The sequence below is a fragment of the Battus philenor genome, unplaced genomic scaffold (genome assembly GCF_028537555.1).
Source record: "Battus philenor isolate CCGP_79_NKW_IND1 unplaced genomic scaffold, ilBatPhil1.0.hap1 SCAF_21, whole genome shotgun sequence".
NCBI classification, from domain to species: domain Eukaryota; kingdom Metazoa; phylum Arthropoda; class Insecta; order Lepidoptera; family Papilionidae; genus Battus; species Battus philenor.
In genome coordinates, this window is record NW_027181684.1 from 11,928,733 (window position 1) to 11,950,803 (window position 22,071).

General features: G+C 36.3%; 2 protein-coding genes across 2 annotated transcripts; both read right to left on the reverse strand.

Moving 5' to 3' along the window:
* Positions 1 to 381: 381 nt before the first annotated feature.
* Positions 382 to 7,334, reverse strand: LOC137923512 (uncharacterized protein PF3D7_1120000-like). The gene is made up of 6 exons (XM_068766772.1): positions 7,242 to 7,334; positions 5,571 to 5,796; positions 2,955 to 3,097; positions 1,718 to 1,831; positions 1,599 to 1,635; positions 382 to 986 (listed from the first exon to the last, which is right to left on the reverse strand). Exons 1-6 carry the CDS (start codon positions 7,332 to 7,334, stop codon positions 382 to 384), a joined length of 1,218 nt encoding a protein of 405 aa, XP_068622873.1.
* A 2,320-nt stretch (positions 7,335 to 9,654) lies between these two features.
* LOC137923514 (uncharacterized) lies at positions 9,655 to 20,595 on the reverse strand. The gene is made up of 9 exons (XM_068766773.1): positions 20,506 to 20,595; positions 18,947 to 19,181; positions 17,999 to 18,135; positions 17,053 to 17,169; positions 15,610 to 15,753; positions 14,370 to 14,631; positions 12,977 to 13,134; positions 12,188 to 12,320; positions 9,655 to 9,773 (listed from the first exon to the last, which is right to left on the reverse strand). Exons 1-9 carry the CDS (start codon positions 20,593 to 20,595, stop codon positions 9,655 to 9,657), a joined length of 1,395 nt encoding a protein of 464 aa, XP_068622874.1.
* Positions 20,596 to 22,071: the final 1,476 nt, after the last annotated feature.

A 22,071-nucleotide genomic window follows, 5' to 3' on the forward strand; every position in this document is an offset into this window, starting at 1 on the left:
CATTATTCTAACACTAACTTTAGGTAACCTAGTATATATAATACTCGTTTTAGCTTTCAATTTGTTAATAGATTTATTTCCTTTTTGTTATCTGTGTATAAGAGTTTGTTTATATTTTAAAACGGAGCATTTATAAAGCCGTTTGTATGATAAACTTGTAATAAATTGATTTAAATGAATATTTATACATTTATGTATGTGGAAAAATTGTACTACGTTTATTACCAAAAAATATATGTAAATTAAGTTTAACCCTACGATTAGTTTATAACTATTTTTAAGACTTTACTTTAGACAGACATAATAAAAGTTATTGAAAGATCATTTAGTTTTTATTTAAACAAAAATAAATCAAAACTTTTAATAAACATCAAACAGTTGTTAACGAATGGAAACATCTGATACGTTATCAGCTTCCATAGCTTCATCTACTACTGACTCGATCTCTTGTAGATCAAAATTCTCATTATTATTTGATTTTATATTTACTACTTCTGCTTTAACTTCCCTATTATCTTCTGTTCCATTTATTATTTCTTCATTTACTTCGATTTCCTCATCTAATGCATTTGTTACATTTATTTCTTCATTTAGTTCGTTCTCTATATCAGATACATCTGTTACGTTTATTTCATTTAATTCGTCTACTTCATCAAATTCATCAGTTACATTTATTTCTTTATTCGATTCGTCTACTTCATCAAATTCTTCATTTACATTTATTTCTTCATTTGATTCGTTTGCATCATCAAATTCATCAGTTACATTTATTTCTTTGTTTGATTCGTTTTCTTTACTAGATGTATTTATTTGCATTTGTTTCTCTTTCAGTTTAAATGATATTCGGGTACTCTTGCAGGCGTGCTTGTCATCTTCGTAATTTACATGTTCAGGTGAATTTATAAGTGCATTATGCGAAATAGGTCCATATGCTTTGTGGTGTGGTGCAAAGGAACCCGCTAAAGAAGTTAGTGAACAGTCTTTGTCTGGAATATTTATAGTAATTACAACCACGACATGTTTGCAACATTTATTAATAAATAAATATTTAAATCGTCGAAGTGGCAAACCAAACCGAAATATCCTGTTGTTAAATGTACGGTGTAGGCTGGGTTAATGTCTAGGATTAGATAGACGACTAAAACAACGAATTTCATTATTTTGGGCTCCTTATAGAACATAGAGCCATAGAGTGGTGCAACCCATAACTCTATGACTTTTATGTTAAAAGATCATAATTTACGATTGAAATTCGAGTATTCAATTCCCTGCAGACAACGTTATTTCCTTAAATATAATTAGAGTAACATCACCAATTAAAATAAAAGATTTGGTGAGAAAATTTAATTGTCTTTGGACTTAAAAACCGTAAGTTTTGCGATTTTGATTTGAAACTCCTCGCGGGATCTTACAGCGCGTTCTGTGGTGCCGTTTCGAGAATTTACTATTGAGGGAAAATTTCTTTCACTGAATCAATTTTGGACACTGGATTTAATTTCTTTTTCTTAGTCGATTAGCGTTATTTTCCTTTGGTAACCAAGCCAGACCGTTGAAAATAATTATATATAAAGAAAAAAGACGAGACATTTATTACTTACATGGTTTACAGTTTCTCGATACGAACAAATCTTCTATCTGCAATTATGAAATGGAAACCATTTAATAATAATTTGTGAAATAGTACATTGTAAAGATAAAATATGTCAAATGGACTCACGCCTCCTTCATATTTGATGTGTTTAAATATATCCTCGGAACTATCCGTCGATGACGTTTTCGTTTTGTGACAGTTGTCTTCCCGCCAATTTTCATCATGCTCCCAATATGGCGTCTGTAAAAAAACGAAAGAATGAATTTAAATAAAATGCGAAAATTTTATAGATGTTCTAAAACAGTATTTCCAAAATAATTCACTTTTTGGATCACTTTTTTAATTATAAATTATTAAAATGATCTAAAAAGTTCGTATTGAAAGATTTCCATTTGACAAATTGTACACATTTCACATGTGGATTTTTTAAAAATATTACACGATATTTGGTTTTAATATTTTGAAAAAGGACGTTGGAAGATAAACAACTTGCAAAGATCAATTACTATTTAAAGTAAAGTTTTTAAGTAGATATTAATAAAATATAAGCAATGTTCAGATTAGTCTTGTAAGTGGGGAATGTGGTTGGTTGGGTGTGGTGTGGTGGGAACGTAGCTTTAAGATTTGGTATAAATGCGGTATCTCGGCAAACAAAATTCTCCCCGCCCCATCAGGACGGGCGTCTCTCAAGGCTCTTGCCTATCCCTGCATATTTACATAAGCGATTTTCCCGTCGATCCTAATATCAACCTAGCCCTTTTCGTGGACGATACTGCGCTTTTCACCACGGGCACGCAAGCATCTATTCTCACGCGCCACTTCCAACGCGCAGCCAATTGCTTAGGTGAATGCTTTCGTAAATAACGCATAGAAGTTAATCCTAACAAAAGACAAGGGATCGTCTTTACACTTTCCTGACAACTCAGATATAACACTCTCTACCGTCCGTCACGTAAACGGCGTCAGCACAGCATAGGCGATCCGAAGTAGGATCAGTATTCTTCCTTAGATTACCAATTTGTCCACGCTGACCTCCTATCTTCACTCCACACTCATTATACAGACAACAACACAGATTTGACCAAAAAACCCTCATCTGTCTTATTCTCCATCAGAATGTCTAATGTTAGTTCAGAAACCCGAATGCCTTAGTTTTTAGTTTAGTTCACAGAAGCTGTAAAAGCCTTAGGGGTAACAGCAACAACACCACAGAAACAATACAATACAAATAAAATTCAGTCTGTCCTATGCACGCGAGTTTTACTTATACCTTCAAGAAATATTCTCCTAAAATTGGCAAGTGTTTGACAGGTCATAAAATCACCGACCCATGTTTCGCTCAGACACGATGTACAACTTTTACCTCTTGCTCTGGATTTGGATAATGTTGTTTGTCAGGTGGATTAGACTTCCAGTACACCTTCAAAGTATGTTTAGCAGCTCTAGTCGCAACGTTGTCTTGGCTTGATATACCCTTAGAACAAATATTCATTATTTCTTCTCTGACTACAATAATAAAGACTTGTGAGAGTGATTACGAAAAATCCGACTGTGACGCATTTAGGACCTTCTTTGCTTAATATTAAGTTGAAGTGAGGCATTCATCAGAAAAACAGATTGATTAAAATTAAAAGTTTAAACTCTTCACAAATTATTCTTTCGATGCACACAAGTGATATTTATAGACGATTCAAAGTTTAAGTAGATACATTTGATATCTGATATTACATGTCTCCATGTCGATTATGTGGATAAAAGATTATACACCTGTCATCATGTATTTTTATGAGATGGAACCTATTTATTTAATGGATTCAGGCGTTATTTTGTGAAAATCCATCCGAAGTAAGAAAGGGACCAATATTTAGCCACTTCCGCACATGCAGTGGTAATCGTGCAACAAAGTGACACTCTGTGTTTGGCACTAATCGGTGTAACATAACTCCTGAAGATGCCCTATGGAGGGGTGAAACACGTGTTGAGTGATTTAACGGTGGTAGTTGTGTAATTCGCATTGTTTGCCGCATGCGCATTTATCAGCGAGCTGGCGGGCGGTGCACTTTGTTGCACGACTACCACTGCATGTGCGGAAGTGGCTAAATATTGGTCCTTTTCTTACTTGAAACCCATTTATTACGAGTGAAATTGTTTATTTTATGGGCCTCCACAGAGAGACGAGCAAAGAGGCTCACTGGCAACCATGGTTCCAGCTAAGCTTCAGACTGTATTTTAAAGAGTATGCCTTCTTCCATCAGACAACAATACTCACGGATTCACGACATCCGTACACTGTTGAAATCCTTTCAACCTAAACTAAGTGTTTAGGTACTTTTATGGTGCAGCAGAGAAATGGATCAACATACCGGTGTTGTTTCCAGCTAACTATAACTTTGTGACCAGCTAACTATAATTTTGGAGTCTTCAAGTCAAGAGTAAAAAGGTTTCTTCCAGGTAAACAAGTAGCATCGTGTGAGACAGAAAGAAGACAGTGTGAGAAAGTGAGACAGAAGTCAAATGGTTTACCTATAACTAATAAGAAGAAGTAAAACAATGTATTTTAAACTATACCTCAAAAGCAGTGTTTCGTTTCAATTGCTTTCTTTTGAAAGCCAGCCGCACCGCTTTTTGAATGGCTGGCAACTTATGCGCGTCAATATCACTTTTTAAAAGTTTAGACAATAAACTTTCTTCTTTCACTGAAAAGGTTAACATTAGTGTGAAGATTTATCTAATACTAAACTTATGCGTACATTTTTCACGTATTAGCTCTGGCGTACATATTACTGGCGGCATCCGAATTCAAATCTTCGTTCGAATTTTAAATTCGAACGTCCAAGAATAATTTTAAATAAAGTATTGTGGTCGTAGTAGCCAGCTATAGGAATCGTTTTTATATTAACGCTACAGATGTCAATTATACAGTTATAACATAGAATATAACGTCTTGTTTGATTTATTTAACGGTGGTAGTTGTGTAATTCGCATTGTTTGCCGCATGCGCATATATCAGCGGGCTGGCGGGCGGTACACTTTATTGCACGACTACTGCTGCATGGCGGAAGTAGCTATATATTTGTCCTTTTCTTAGTTAGGATGGACTTCCGCAAAATAACGCCTGAATCCATTTGAAATATGAAGTCTGTCAGTTTTAAAATATTATTATATACTCTGTTTGGCACTAATCGCTGTAACGTAACTCCTGAAGATGCCCCGTGGAGGGGTGAAACATGTGTTGAGTGGTTTAACGGTGGCAGTTGTGTAATTTGCATTGTTTGCCGTATACGCATTTATCAGCGGGCAGGCGGGCGGTGCACTTTGTTGCACGACTACCACTGCATGTGCGGAAGTGGTCCTTTTCTTATTTATGATTATAGTTATATTGTTATATTTTGTTTAACGACTTCAAGCTGTAGTGCTATATTTAATTAAAACATAATAAATTCGTACGAAAAGCGCCTACATGAATATATAGCAATTATTTATTAACACATTTTATTGCAAGTATTTTTTGTTTTTAATAATTCTTAAGAGACTTCTTTTCAGTCGATAGATGCCCATTGCAAGTCATGTGCCATGATTGATTGCCAGGATATCTGGTCTTGCTAACATCAAGTGGCTACCCGTGACCTTGACTGCATCACTGCTCCACCTAGTGGGACACCCTCGCCACGTGTACCAGCTCATGGTCGCCTTTAGAACCATTCGGTACCAACGGCTATCGAATACACGAACAATATGACCCGACCACCGCCACTTAAGACTACCTTCTAAAAGACAACTTAAAATGACGCAATTGATAAGAACATTTATTTTGTTTTCGGAAGTTTCTCGTAAAATCAACAATTTCGTTACCTTTTTTCAACGAAAAATAAATCTTTGCGTGCTAAAATTAAATTGATATGTTTCATTTTAAGCTTAACGACTCTGAAAATTTCTATAATAATTCGATCAATAAATTAGTGCAAACAAAACCAAACACCTATGTCCTTCTGTAAATATTCAATTATGATATTTTTTGCTTGTGCAACTTCCTCGTCAGTTAGTCCAATTCGCTTCAGTTCGTCATCCAATTCCGGCTTGCAGTCGGAGTTACGAATATCTTTGTATAATTGAGCAGCTATGGATAACTTCTCTCGAGCTGTCAACAATGCGTGCAAGTAGTCGGCGATGAATTGGTAAAGGTTCTGTGGGCGAGCTCTTAACACCTGCAATAATGTTTATTATTTAGGCCTCATTTTAAATACCGCCCAGTTCTGAGAACTGATCCTAGGTTCTATATAAGATAGACCCTTTGATATAAGCAGTATAAGATTGTTGTAAGAATTGGTCAAAATATAATGATGAAAGAAAGGATGATTAATTACTTGTGTAAAAGCTTTAAAGGGGTGAACGTGTGATCAAAAACTAAGGTGAATTTTTTACGATCAACTATCTAATGGATTCAGGCGTTATTTTGCGGAAGTCCATCCTAAGAAAGAAAAGGACGAATATATAGTTACTTCCGCCACGCAGCAGTAGTCGTGCAATAAAGTGCACACTGTGTTTGGCACTAATCGGTGTAACATTACTCCTGAAGATGCCCCGTGTAGAGGTGAAACACGTGTCGAGTGATTTAACGGTGGTAGTTGTGTAATTCGCATTGTTTGCCGCATGCGCATTTGTCAGCGGGCTGGCGAGCGGTGCACTTTATTGCACGACTACTACTGCATGTGCGGAAGTAGCTATATATTGGTCCTTTTCTTACTTAGGATAGACTTCCGCAAAACGCCTGAATCCATTAGAAAAACTCAATTACTCAACTAACACCTTTGCCATTAGACAAGGTGAATTTGTTCATAAAATGTAAATTCTTTATTTACTCTTTCAAATCAATGTCATCCACTTCAACCCCCGTTCGGTATATCGCGCTTTTGCCAACCCTTTTTCAGCCCTCGAAACATTCGGAAAATCCTTTTCCGGTATAGCCTTCAAGATCTTAGATTCGGTTTTTATTTCCTCAATCGCGTCAAAACGCCATTCCCGCATAGAACTTTTCAGTTTGTTGAATAGCCAAAAGTCGCACGAAGCCAATTCAGGCGAATACGGTGGTTGCGGAACAATATGAGTTGAGTTTTTGACGCATCTTTACTAAAAAATTAAGCGATTTTTAGCTATAGAGACTTGACGCGTTTGAGAAAATTGTAACACAAAAACACGCGAAACTCTTAGATAATTAAACATTTTGACAAACAGACGCTTAGCAAATGTTACAGACAATCCCATCAATGCAATAAAAAATCCTGTCTTCCTTCCCGGGCGTTATAATTGACAATTTCACCTTACTTTTTGATCACTAAAACATTTACACCAGTTACTAATCATCCTATATTAAATGATCACTCTGGAATACGTTATGTGTACTGTGTATTAATTTATTATTTCTATTGGAATGCGACAGTCCAATAACTTCTGACCGTACTGTCTGAAAGGACAGATAGTGAACAATAAATAATTTTAAATTTCGTAATCCGAATTTTAAAACGCTTTTATTACTATTTTATCATTATGTTACTTTCTATTTTTGTAACCATTCATTTTTGGACAGGATATACCATTATAATTGACAGCAAAAATATTTAATTTTCCAAAATATTTAAATTTAGTAACCCACCTCCCTTGTGATGTCGCTCATCAGCTCTTTGAGTCCATTTGGTAACGCCAGCCTGCAGCTGTCCAGGATCTGGGATTGTTGCAGATCCTCCATGATCTACACTTTAACACTGGAACGAGCGATTAATCACGAAGGCTTCGAATTAGCCTACTAGATATATTGTTACCTTTATAGGGTTGTCAGCTGGTATTGCAAATTATTTGACACGTTGGTATGATAAAATAAGTTATTAATTTACTTCTTCTTCTTACTTGCATTCTTCTTCTACAATCTCTTCAGAAGTATTTTACAACCAGAAAGTAAGTTCCCTAATAAAGTTCACTTTTGTTTTTTTTTTAATAATTTCTCTCCTAAAAAGGTAGAGTTTACCGAGAACTACTTCATGACCTCGTTCCAGCAGTAGAAAGGTACATGTCACACATATAATGCCAGAATAGAGGTCACACGAAAGGTATTTCCAAAAAGAGTCGTATCAAATAGGGGTGATATTGAGTAGTACCAATTTCAAATTTGTCGAATTGATTTTTCTATGGAAACATCTTAAGTGTAATTCTTTGAAAATTCTTGCTGAACTGAATATATAAATCTTTTAACACTTTATTATACACCTTAGATAATAACTAAAATAGAAACCTTTATCGGTCGCGATCTCTACCACCCAGACAACCTTTGGATGGTGATGAGACATGAAGGGGGGGGGGCAGTTTTATATATTTTCTCTCTCTCTATATATATATATATAAATACTACATATATATATATATATATATATATATATATATATATATATATATATATATATATATATATATATATACGAGGGTGAATCAAAAAATTCTTGGAATCAATATTAAAAAATGCAAAGATTTAAATAATAATATTTTATTTTTCTACATAATCTCCCTCTATCATTTAGAATAACGCGTTTCTAACTTCCTTATTCCTTGTGAAAAAAAATTATTTTCTTGACTCTCAAAAAATTATCGTGAAATTTTGTTCCACGAATTTCCTCTTTTAATTTTGGAAATAAGTGAAAATCACTTGGGGCTAAGTCCGGAGAATATGGTGGGTGGTCAAGGAAATTGAAGCCAGCACAGCGGATTGCGTTGAGCGCAACTTCCGATCGATGAGCAGGAGCGTTATCTTGAAGGAACAACACGCCCAACGACAGTTTTCCACGACGTTTTTCTTTAATCGCTTCACGCACTTTCGGGATTAAATTTGCATAATAGGGTCCAGTAATCGTCTGGCCTTTTGGCATGTAATCAATAAAAAGGATTCCTTCACTATCCCAGAACACAGAGGCCATAACTTTGCCAGCGGTAGGAGCAACTCGAAATTTCTTAATGGATGGAGAGGATGGTCGTTTCCAAGACATGCTTTGTCTTTTAGTTTCAGGATCAAAATGGTGGACCCACGTTTCATCCATGGTGACAAGACGACGGCAAAAATTATCCTAATCACGCTGGAACACGTCGGTTAACATTCGTGGCACCCATCTTGCAGACACTTTTTTGAACCCCAGTGAATCAATTAAAATGGATTGAACGCTACCAAAAGATATCTTTAGGATCTCAGCTATATGTTTTATAGTCATTCTTCTGTCTTCCAAAACCAGATTCTCAACCTTTTTGACATTTTCTTCTGTAACGGAGGTTGAAGGCCGCCCAGAACGCGGGTCATCTTTACAGCTTGATCTACCTCTTTTAAATTCAGCCACCCAGTACGCAACCGTAGAATAGGGTACAGCATAACCCCCTAATGTCTGCTGAATGTCCAAAAAAATTTCCTTCGTAGACATTTTTTTCAAACTGAGATATTTTATCACCGCACGTAACTCACTTTTATCCATAATTTTGACTTTTTAGCAACTCGTTGCACAAAAAAATTTATTACATGCGAACGAACTGACAAAAACAAGTGACAGTCTGCATAAATATAGTGTGATAGACACTCTTTAATTTGAATATTGAACTTGATCCAAAAAGGTTTCATATATATGCACTTCTAAGAACTTTTTGATTCACCCTGGTATATACAGTATTTTTATTATAAGTATGTGTGTATAGTGATGTATGTATATGTATGTACGCCCAAAACTGCCCTTTCGTTCATGTCTCATTATATATATATTTGCGTTACATTTCCGTGGAAAAAGTATTACAAATGCTACACAAAATCCTATCTCGAATAAAAGATTTCTCTAGATCTATATCTAACACTTGTCGATGTAAGCTCTGCTCTACAATGTTCAACGGTTCATAAACGTTTTACGCAATTCCAGTCGTGACTAAGTTCCACGATACTTATGGCTTTTGGTAGTGATGTTACTATATCACTGTGAGAATTTTTATTATACCTATTGGTAATACTTAAATAATTGGTAAGTATGATTTGATGGTATTATGACTGCTTAGGAAGCCTGGCTCAGGCCTACAATTTCACCGAATTGAGAGGTTTCGAGCTCTTTGGCGGACGCTCCATAGTGACCAGGATCAAGGGCTCCTACCAGGATACCATGGGCAGTCTGGGCTATCAATCGATAATACTTCTTGAGCATTCCAATTCAAGGGCCCCCGGTAGGGCCCAGCTTCGACGTTGTCAGTTGCTATTACCTAGCTAGCGTTACCATCACCTCGGAAAGCATTAGTGCTGGGAAAGATGTGACGAAAGAAACAACTCATGGGTTGACGTCTCCTAAAATAACAGTATTTAATACTAAATATTAAATGAGATAGACAACAACAATTTACCCATTTGTATCTGATATATCGAAAGAACTTTATCGACTGCAGTTGATCTAAATACTTTTGATATTTATTAAGAGAATAAGGACATCCGTAGATAAAGGAAAGTAACCAGCATTCACAGCCAAGCGGAATTTGGAAGACGTGACAATGGGCAGGCTAAATAACGCCCAGAATATATCGCCGCTGAGACTTCAAGGTTCTGGAGTGGAGACCATGAACTAACTATCACAGCGTTGTACATCCACGCATGAGGTGGGCAGAAGATGCTATTTGTGTCTTCCAACCTATGATGATAAAGATCACAATAATATATTACATGTCAATACGATAACTACGAAATTAAACAAAAAATATATCAAAAAACTGTTTAATTTTCAAAGCAAATCAATTTTTCAGGTATGGAATATGAGATAATAATGGCAATAGAGGAAGATAATACGACAAAGTTTTTTTAAAAGTATCTTGTAATTAGAGATGTATAGAATGAAGAATCTAATGTAAACTTTATCAAATGTGATGATGTTCGTAGCTTCCGCGGTCGTCCATGTCGTTACTCGAGATAGAAGACACCGATGCAACTGGAGAGAGCACATCTGCCTCAATGTGACAGTGTTCTAGAAAATTCGACGTCAAAATTAATATTTCGTTTATTGGATTTAGCAAAATATATATTTTTCAATTGTTAAGTATCCAATTCTCATTTATATACCTTTATCATCATTACATCGTCTGTGACGCCGTTAAATAACTAAATAGTTACCATTTCAGCTGCAAGACGTCCACTGCTTGACACAGGCCGCCATAGATTCCCAATAGCACCGCTTAGAATCTTCAACATTCAACATTATCATTTCAGTCGTAGGAAGTCTTGTTTGTATTGGACATGACGCCAACTTAGTATCAGCTTGGCCAGACTGGATTTACCCCGAGACCTGGGACCCCAGTCGTAGGAAGTCAGGACTTCACCAAAAAATAAAGACCGGTAAGAATCATCCTGCACCCAGCTTCCTACGAAGACCTCAACAAGGCCCGAGCGGTCAACCGTTCTTCGCTCTGACACCGCTGCCACTTCAACTTTCTAATCCGCTGAACTATGTTGTTTACTTTCGTTCTTCTTTAAATCTCCACACTTTTGAAATCACGTAGAGAATCTATTTACTTAGGACCATTCTATTCAGAATTATTTCAGAACTGAAATTGGTCACAAAAACCATTTGCAAGAGTCCGTCTAAATGCATACCAACGCATCTACTTGTTTTCCAGAACCTTAAAGTTCTGATATAACCTTCTGTACCAGGGGGAACCAACAGCTCGCGAGCCACATGCGGCTTTACGTAGGATTACAAGTGCCTTTCAATAAATGTACCCAAATTTTCTTTTACATTTTTGCTTTATATTTTAAAAAAATATTATTGTAAAATTTAAACACCGATCAGTATTAACTGATCTGCGTCTAAAAGAATTACAAAAAAATGCTACATCTTATATAATAAAAGAGAAGTAACATAATATGTTGTAGAATGCGTTGTGTTTTAAACTTTTACAGATATGGAAGTATATTGTTTAAAAGATAGATTTGTGTGTCGCTTCAGGCGTAATAAAAGTGACTCTGCATACCACGGGCACTGCCAGTTTTGATCAAGTTTGAATTGTACCACAGTTTTGTGTATATTATAAACCGCATCACAATACACATTGAAATCACGTTTTTTTAACGCTTTATTGTGCACGTTTGACCACCAACTCATCTGATTAAAAGCAACCATGTGGTCAAAGATAAATCACGAATCAGAAAGTACCTATTCACATCGACCCTTAAGAGACCTGGGTTATAATTCTCGAGAAATAAGAAAGCTGGCAAATCGTTTATATTCCAACTGTGCAAATCAGAAACGTTAAGTCTAAACGCTTGGCACGACTCCAAGTAAACACCGCAGTATAGTTCATGGACCCTTTCGCTCCGTGTTCTCTTGTCAGACGAAGCTGTAAAAGCCCTAGAGCTAGCAGCATTAACATCTAAACAATGCAAGTGGACATCACAGTGGAAAAGTGGTAGTAGGTGGACTTTCCACATGTACTATAGAGAAACGGGAATCCCCAAAATGAATCTTGTAGAAAATTAGCAGACTCGTTACTCAATATGCGTATATCATCTATAAAAAATGTATTATACACATTAATTTCATTTCACCTTACCTATGTTTTCCGGTATGTCTTCCGGGATCTCTATATACGTTTCTGATCCAGCATCATCTAGGACCTCTTCAATTGTTTCTTGTACCTCTTGGTCATCATCCGGATAATCATTTGGAATGAGTTCAGGTGGTACCTATGGTGAATGGCTATTATTGGTTATATAAGATTATCTTTTATTCGTAACGATCTGTTCCCCGCCCGTTTAAGAAACGCCCCCTCAAAGCCAATTGTAGATGAAATATCGTAAAATCCGTTGTTAGCTGACCTCTACTCTGCAAAGGATTATTTAATTTTATTTATTTCGACAAAGGGGCAGAGAGGCTTTGCTATGATATTGTATACTCCTTCCTTGGGCCGGTAGGTAATAAAATGAAGTCCGAAGTAGAAGTGTGTATATTCTTCAAGCTTACCTCATATTTATACCAATTTTAAACTACGAAAACAAATTCAACCAATATTTATAAAGAATAATATTTCTGTGAAATTTCCCTTCTAGATGCATCTGATGATTGATGATGATGACTGATGATGACGTAATTTATTACCTATAACATGATAACGAACGTAACCGAGTTCAGTTCGCGACACAAGACTAGCAGAACATATGACCACTGGAGCTTTAAGTTCCTGGAGTGAAGACCACGGAACAGCAAACGCAACCTCCTTTTCCAAAGTAGACAGATAAACTTGTTAAGGTCACAGGGGGAGACCTAAGTAAAGCAAAGGCTGATATGATGATGATTTATGAACAGTCTCTAACTCTTTTACCATAGGAAACTTTTCTTTTACCGTAGAAAAGGATATCTTGCGTGCCGGAGTTCCCACAGTGCGGTGGTCAGCGTATTTGCATTCGTCCCTTGAGACCTGATCGTCGTAATCGTCTGGCACCTCTCTCTGGATATTCCCAGGTCGCATTATGCCGCGACCTTGAGATATGTCACGTGATTCTATAATGCAATAACAAGCATCACCTTTAAAAAACTAATCTTTGCCGAAATTAAAATTACTGTGTAAAATATTCCGTAAGTAGTGTTAGTAACACTTCTATGGGCAACTGTTTATGGTTTTGTAACACACTACCATGTCTCTATTATTCGACCAAAACAAACAAGAATTTGTGGAAAAAATTCTGTTAAGGTGTCTAGGTTATTGTGAAATTATTGAGTACACACAATACAATTTAAACCTCATTGGAACTTGACGGCTTGCTGTGACTCGTAATTATTGCGGTGTGATATGCCAAATGCGCTGGATCTTTGACCTGTTTAATAATGTTTTTATTTGTTTTGTCATTGTTTGACTATAAATCATTAAATGTTCTTAGTGAGATAGTTATAAGGTAACAATTGTAACTAATTTTATACTTTCTTACTGCCTTTTGTTACTGTTTGTCTCCAATAAAGTAATTAAGGTTTTTTAAGTGACAATCCACAACGAAAAACCCAATGTAACTCTAGTTTTTAACTGGCGGACTCTTGTTTCCGCGAACTCAATTCCTGACAAAGCTGCACTTAATTTCTGTCAAATAACTCATAAGGTCACACCCTTTGGAACCGTAGCTTCAAGTTAAAATATGCTATCGTAGGGGGTTCAACTTTTGCGAACACTTGTTAAGTATCAATGATCCTATTTCTTCAACAATTTTAATAAATTAATTTTTCCAAAAATATACATATACTATGTTTCAAATGATGTTAACGATTTTGTCATGTAGCTTTGATCAAACACGCACACCAACTGATCTTGCATCTCGGAGGGCGGCCCCTCGCCCCTTAATTGCAAACAGCGTGGACGATCCCCAGGAGGATCCTGGTCCTTCCATGGATTGCTGTGTAGTCTACTCTGCCGTACCAAGCCTCGTACACAACTATACTACACACTTCTACACAGGTAGAGCTGTTTCCTCGTCATCGTGTTACTGGAATACGGGTGCTATAATTTATTTTTGATAAAAATATATCCCTCCGTTCTGTGAACTCAGTACCGATGAAGCTGTAAAAGCCCCCAGCCTAACAGCATCAATTTCCACAGAAAATGTGTCAATACAAGCATTCCGTGATAGCGTTCCGTATGGAACAAATACACGAGTCTTTTATTTCATTTAGGATAGAGTACCTCTTTTTACTCTTAAATGATCTGCAATGAAATTTTGATGAAACATTTTTTAAATGAGAATATTTACCTTTTCTAGTGGTATCCATTTGTACAACGAGAATTTCTGGATTAGCAGTAGAATCCGTTCTTCCTCTGATATAACTTGTCGTGTTTTGATAATTTGTTTTACCGGTGGCCAAATTGCGTGCGTTGTCCGTGCATTCTATGCAACTGCAATTCTCATTGTGCATCATTGTTAAAGCGTACTTGGGATCATAGTGCAGTCCCAGTTTGACGGTGTCGTGCTCGCCGAACATCGCATTGACGTCATCTTCGTTTACTTTGATATTCTGTGATTAATTTTTATTTTTAATATACTCTGTACCCTTTCGGTTTTGATATGTTTTATCTACATTTTGATAAATCATAGGTAATAAAGGTTAAAAGGGGTGAATGTATGCCAAAATTAATGGTTACAGAAATAATAATAAAAAAAACGTATTAATAATATTTAAACTACTATGTATAAACTATTGTTTACTATCTGTTTCTGTACACTTTGTATTGCCAGAAGTTGTCTATCGCATTCTACGATAAGAAAATAACGCAAAACATTTCAGAGTGATGACTTCATTCTTCACTTTAAATAGGTTGCCTGAAAGTAGGTGAGCTTCTAAGATATTTGCTAAACTATACATTCACCTCTTTAAAACTTTTAAACATATTAGCAATCTCCACCCAGATAGACTTCTATTGTTGAACTTGAAGCGTTTCTTGAAACTTAAAATATAGTTTAAACCAGAGGTTAAATGGTCCGTGAAACTTTACATAGAGCGGTAGTGGGTACAAAGACAAACGGGTATCATAAACTACCTGTGTTTTGAACTATTTGTTATTTCCTAAATGTTTGTAAACCCATAGTTTACACGAACATCTTATATCATCATAACTCACATTGAATTTGATTTTCGATTTAAAACTAGTAAATTACCAATATTACATATGTATAAATTCATCGCAAAGGATTTCGTTATTTTATCATAATTTCAGCTATTTCATGACGCAGGACTTTCCCAATAGGTTTCTCATAAGGGGTGATGTCAAAATTTAACTAATCAGAGCAATCAGCAAATACACACATAAAAGTTATTTAAGCCGAAGTATTTTCTACTGCTGTGTAGAAAGAAGCACTTTCAATAAATTTCATTTTGGGTGAATGTTCTAGAAATTGACGAGAAGATTGACAGATACTCGTATTTGTCTGCTCTGGATGTATATTGTCGGCTCTGTGTGGTCTGCGTGGATGTCTACTCTTTATACAAACTTACAATAACTGGACCAAGGTCGATCTCTCTGGAACCGGCGATGTCCAATGGTGGTCCCGGAAGTTCTTCCCTTGGTCCACCCTTCTTCTTCTTCGGCTTCAAATGCTTCAAGAGATTTTTGCGTACATGATAGCCTTTATAAGCAGCCTGGAATGTAATTCATTAATATTAGCTTTGCTGTTTTACAATTAAATAGCTAACACCAAGCTAATAGCACTATGATGATAGCATATAACTAATCTTAAAAAAATTCTGAATTTGAGCAGACGGAATCGTCTGTCTTCATACAGAAAATCATTTGGTAGCCATCAAGCTGCTGCAGCTGTGGTACTTACCTGCCCAGAGGTATTTGCTAGAAAATACTAACAGCAGCCGGGTATAGTTTAAGATAGATATCCTGATGAGAGTTGTGAAGTGAATGTGCCATCAAATCTGGCAACATATCACGATAATGTTGGAGCTATCTCATCTAGTGTCCGAGCGAAGATTGAACCGTTAGTGCGTTCTTGGTGACGTAGAGGAAGAGTAAACCTTACAACTCCATCACCAGCTCGGAGAGTTAGTGCGTTCGCGCACATAACATTCACCATTAAGTGTTCTGCTGTGATGGACGGTGGAGGCAATACCTAACGTAAATATGTACCTGCCCTTGGACAGGTGCACTGTACCATTGGTATAACCTGACAGTTGGGAACTTCAGGCACAATATATTCAATATATTATGAATAGAATATGTAGGTACTATAGATGGGCAAAATGTATCCCTGACAAGAAAAGACTGATTTATATCTTTTAGATCTCAGGATATATCTCTCTCTTTAATATCTTTAACTCGCTTAGCTCAGTACGGCTTAGAGAGAGATTAAGGCAGGTAAGACTAAAAATATATCCTCTACATCTTCGGCTCTTTTAGCTCAGACGTAGAAGTCAGTAAGGCGGAATAAAACGTGTGAAATATTCCTATTAAGCATTTTGTTTTTGTCATAAAGCAAAGCTAAATGCGCGTGTGATGCTGTCGTTCCGAAAATCTGTAGTTTACATTTTTAATACAAACATGCAATAGCAATCCGTCTCTCGCTTTTACGTATAAATTGCTACATAAGCCCATCTCTTTCTCTCTAACTCTGAAAATTGAATCTTAAGCATAGAATAAACAAATGCGAGCTAGAGTGATATATCTTTTGCATATATTGTATGTATGTCCTCTGCCCGCTTCATGAACTCAGTGAACGCCTACTCCCCTAGGCAGAGGGGGGGGGGGGGGGAGAGTAAAAATTTCTTAAAATCCATCAATAGCTAACTTGGCTGAAGACATTCCTGACAATAAAGACAGACAACATTTACCATCCGCACTAGTCACCTTTAACCTAAATTAATCTGATCTTCACATGTTCACCAACGGTGATAATCTCTGTGGTAGAAATAGCCAACGTTAGTGGAACACACCTGAATCCTTTCCGTGGCTCTATGGAGCTCGTCGAGTGACGGCTTGGTCTTCTTGTACAGTGCCAGTGTTCGCTCCGCTGCGATCTGCCAGGGCTCATCGGCCTTCATCACCGTACTCTGGTTAACAGAGGAACAAACATAATTTTTAATACACTTATTATTACATTTTTTATGACTTCTTGTATTATTGGGAACCTCTCGTTGGGAAATTATCTTGGGAAAAACTGTATATATATATATAATTTTTTTTCGGGAAGTTGTTATTTCATTTACTTCACCTTTTCCATATGACCATCGCAGTTTCTTTCGTACTTTTATCGTTTTCTTCTTTTATACATCACCTCTCTCTCTCTCTTTTTCCACTTTTTCCTCATTGTCACAATAAAAGCTTTATCTTATTCTAATTTCTTTGATATTATTATCATAAAGCCTTATTGTTAGATTTAATGAATTAGGAATGAGGTGTTCCGTAGGTTTAGCTTGCGAAATTCAAGAGGTTTTCGATGTGGCGATCACGAGCCGGTATACGTGGCGTGGGTAGGTCTCCCACTAGGTGGACAAAGTTACTGAATGTTAGCAGCGAAGGACTGGTCATCATGGCGATCTTTGTTGGAGGCCTATGCCTTGCACTGAACGTCAATCGGCTGAAAAGAAGAAGCTCCAAGGAGGTAACCTAGCCGATTGATTAGTTGAAATGGCAGTATCAGCGCGAAGAACAGACGGCAGCCTTAAAGCTCTGGAGTCAAAGACCACACACTGGCAGCGAAGAAAGTCCACTCACAAGGTGTACATACTATCTAAGCTCATAAGACTCTAGATTCAGATCGCTTCTGACCGGTATTGGAAATATAGTGGCGTGAGTGAATATGTTCAGCGGTGAACGTCTTACGGCTAAAATGATGATGTGCTCGAAGATTCCAGTTCATCAAATTCCAGCATCACCCACCTGTTCCATTAGTTTCTTCCTGTAAACGTAGTCTTTGTATGCGTTCCTGGCTACCTGGCAAACCTTCGCCGCCATGTCCTCCTCCAGTTTGACGCTAGCCAATACCTTCTTCAATATATCACTCTCTTTAATCTTTTCTGAAATTGTCATCCATTTTAAGTGCACTTACATTTTTATAGAAACAGTAGTAACGAACTATTATAATTGTTACAAACTAATTAAAGTTAATACTAAACAATACTAATTTGTATACGATTTAGAAAAGTAGTAATAAAAATAAAACAGTTTACATACAGGGTGATTGGTTAAGTGTAAAATCGTTAAAGTAGTGAATGTAAAGCTCATTTACTGTAAATCAACGTACGTTTAAAAAATAAGATTTATTGTTTTATTGTTTACTATCTGTTCCTTTATATATATATAGGTTTATAACTTCTGGCTGTGCAAAATCTGCAGGAACATATACATTGTGATAAAAATATAATGTAACCTATTTGGAAGTGATTACTTTATTCAGGATGGTTAAAAATACTAAACTTTTTGCTAACAAATGAGCTATACGTTCACTTCTTAAAAACTCTTATACCTATAACCGATCATCCTGTAGAATAAACTTCAGTGGCTATTAAATTGATAGAATAAGGCTTTTTATTAGAAAGGTCTTGTTATTCCATTATAGCTAATTTACTGCGGTGCTAACCACAATATTTAGACCACATAAAGTTTTGCGTTTCCGAAACCGCTGTGCCTCGCCTGAGAAAAAAACCCGGTGAGGTGGGGATTGAGAAAAAAAGAGCTTGTGCCGCCGAGAGCTTCGACGATGGACGGATGGAATTGTGTGGCCGGTACTGCCCCTCCTTCGCCCCCACACCTTGGGCGTGGTACAGCGGTTTCGGTAGCACTATAACACGTACAGTTTTGTCATAAAACTACCAATATTTATAGTACCTTTTTCTATATCAGCATCTAGACTCTCAAACTCGTCTTTCATGATCTGCGCGAGGGTTGTAGCGGTGGCCTTCTCGAGTCCAAGAGCAAGTAGATGCTCTGACACCGAGGGTCGGCAGTCGCACAGTTCCTCCAGTATCTTCACCGCCATCACGCCGTGTTCTCGCGTTATAAGCAACACCGACAGGTAGTTGGTGATGAAGTCGAATATGTTTTTAGGCTGTTCACGGAGGACCTGGTTGAGGGTATAACATAATTTCAGCAGTGTAAGTTTCTATAGCATATAAAAATGCGTAATTTCTATGGCGGTGGTCTAAGTCAAATAGTAGACGTGATATTGTTACGTACTGTGGGTTCTGACTTGAAATAAAACACCACTGGTTCACAAGGAGTCTTTTATTCACAAATCAGATGGTCTCCCTACTTTAGCACAAAGTATACTTTCGCTTAGTCCAAACTTCGCTTCCAAATCACTTAAGAAATCACTGACCAAATAACTTACCAAATAGTCACTTATCACTAAACGTTGATTTTAATCATAACTCGAAGAACAACACCGAACTGTCGACATGAGAAGTACATCTATTCATACTACGGGTAAGGTTATGGTAAGTTCGAGATAGTACTCGGTTAGAATTTCCGAGAACCGTACACAAAAATCTATAAATAACTTCAAGGTCACGCGTGTTTACGACACTTCTTGATCCTAGGGTTCCGTGTTTATTGTTAAGAGGGTTCTGTAACTCGTGCTTTGTAACAGTATGACTTAAATGATGATTATAACCACGTTGGTGGGGATATAATAATAGGGCTTCATCACGTACTGCAAGGATAGGCCACGCCCAAAGATTATCTATGGAGGGATATATTTTAATCGCCACGCTTAGCAGGCACTGACGATATTTTTTTTTATCAAATTAATTTTGTTACATACAATCACCAGCTGTTCCGTATTTGGCAAAGAATGGACTGAAGGGACTTCGATAAACTAAATTTATTAATTTATGTACACCAGCAATACACAAATTAAAAATACATTAAAACTTGACGTATATATAACGGTTCTGTTGTGTTTTCCTTTATAGTAGAAAGAAAAAAAAAAACAGAGAAAAGCGGTCGGTAAGAGAAAACATCTGACTTATGATTTTAGGCACCAAAAGAGCTTTTAATGTGAATATAGTTCCGCCGGCGTGTAAGCTTTACCAAAGAAATTGCTTAAAAATAATTTATTGGCAAATTGTAAAGACTCGACTAGACAAAGACGTAGCTTCACGCTTCACGTCGTCAGTACAACCTTTATTGGTAGTAATGACAAAAAATCCATCTTTATTATTTTTATAATTAAAAATATTGCAGCCAAGTTTTACATACAAGAGCTATATTTTTTTCAACGAACGACCCTCTAAAAAACTTTTTGATTGGAATTTCATAAAATCAGTAGATGATCTCTCCTCAGTAAAAGGAATATTCCTACCAAATTTCAAGTCTCTTAGCATTGTGGTTCCAGAGATATTGTGATGAATCAGATTGTAGATAGAATATACATAGAAATGATTTACTTCTCTAGAGATATCTGACATCAGCTCTCTGAGACCCTCGGGGATGGTGAAGACATTGGTACAGCCGTGCTTCTGCAGCAACTCGTTCATATTTCCCTCGCCAGGTCTTCCCCCTTGATGACATTGACAGATATGTCAAATTGACACGACTCTTCATTTCGTTTTTTTTTTTAAAAGAGGTGTCAAAATGTTAAAAGTTTTTTCTAGCCAGCAACTAAATCTTATAGTATAAAATATTTATTACTTTTTTATATGGATAAACATGTTAGAACCTTTATTTTTTTATTTCTTTTACGTGTTTTTAATTTTTTAAATATAAAAAAATGTTTTTTTTTCAAGTTAGATCAAACGCTGCTAATGAATTAAAAAATAAGCAAATAGATGTTATCGTATTTTCTTGTTTCTCGAATCGTAATTGCATTTAACAATACAGATAAGAGAGAATACAATATTTACTTATATTACACTTTATCAGTAATACATTGGTTATGTACACAATTAATGTCTGTGCAAGATTATATATGCCAGTGATATAATATCATATTTCTTTTTAAAAAAGTATGACGTGGCTTTACCATCATCACACATAATTTTGATGATCCTGTATTTGGTCTTGTTAGAAAAGAGGACCTTATATCAGGTGAAGCCAACCTATCATACTACATAAAAGCGTTGCTGGAGTTTCTTCCGCCACTTCTTGTCCCAGCGCAGACGCTTTCTGAAGTGGCAGTAATAACAATAGGAACCAACCAAGTCGAAATGCGGCACTCTCGGTTACCCTTTGTGTGGGAATGCTACAAGGGTATTATCGACAGTGACATCCCAAGCTCAGCTCCCATAGTGGGGTGCCTTCAGCCTAGTCACTCCTTATAGCATCAGCCGAAGTGATTCAAGAGCTCAGCAGCTTCCGAATTCGATGAAATACTAGTATATAGCGTTCCAATCCGAGGCCAGAAGCTAGCTAGAAGGCTAGAAGAAGTCTTAAATGCCTTCTTGGCTTCGCTAGTTAGACAGTAGTGAAAGTGCAGTCCAAAAAACTCTACCTTTTAATACAGTTATAACATCAACAAGACTAATAAATTTTCGTCCACCCTTAATAATTTTTTTAAGTCACGTGTTTAGCCTACAAAAATATATTTTCAATATATGCGCAATTTTGCCGCGACCACGACCAAAAATCTATAAATGGTGAAGTCATGACTAGTGAACGGATTTACAGATTTATTTTATTACCATCCTAATACTATTTAGCAATTATTATGAAAATATAATTATAATTGAAGAGAGACAAAAATAAAACAAAAATTTTATGAATATTTTTAAGTTCAATTTGAATTTCGAGCGTTTGACAATTAAAACGTTGAAAAATTGCAAATTTTATTACTTTTAAGTCTAATCAATGAAGAATGAAATCAGTATGAAATATCTTGTTTTTTTTTTCTATTAGAATGCGATAGGCCAATAACCTCTGGCATTATAATCTGCCGGGACAGTTATTTTGATTTAAAAACTCAATGTTTTCATTTGCACATTCGATTTCTGTCATTACATCTTCATTTTTATTTA

Bases quoted from the DNA above. Each gene is read 5' to 3' on its own strand.
- LOC137923514 (XM_068766773.1), bottom strand. From the start codon at position 20,595: ATGAACGAGTTGCTGCAGAAGCACGGCTGTACCAATGTCTTCACCATC. The intron at 18,136-18,946 runs GTACTATAAATA...TGACAATTTCAG, and splicing joins AGATGCTGATATAGAAAAAG to AAAAGATTAAAGAGAGTGAT. The intron at 17,170-17,998 runs GTGGGTGATGCT...TCTGTTAACCAG, and splicing joins GGAAGAAACTAATGGAACAG to AGTACGGTGATGAAGGCCGA.
- LOC137923512 (XM_068766772.1), bottom strand. From the start codon at position 7,334: ATGGAGGATCTGCAACAATCCCAGATCCTGGACAGCTGCAGGCTGGCG. The intron at 3,098-5,570 runs GTGTTTGGTTTT...TTATTATTGTAG, and splicing joins ATATTTACAGAAGGACATAG to TCAGAGAAGAAATAATGAAT. The intron at 1,636-1,717 runs GTGAGTCCATTT...TCATAATTGCAG, and splicing joins ACATCAAATATGAAGGAGGC to ATAGAAGATTTGTTCGTATC.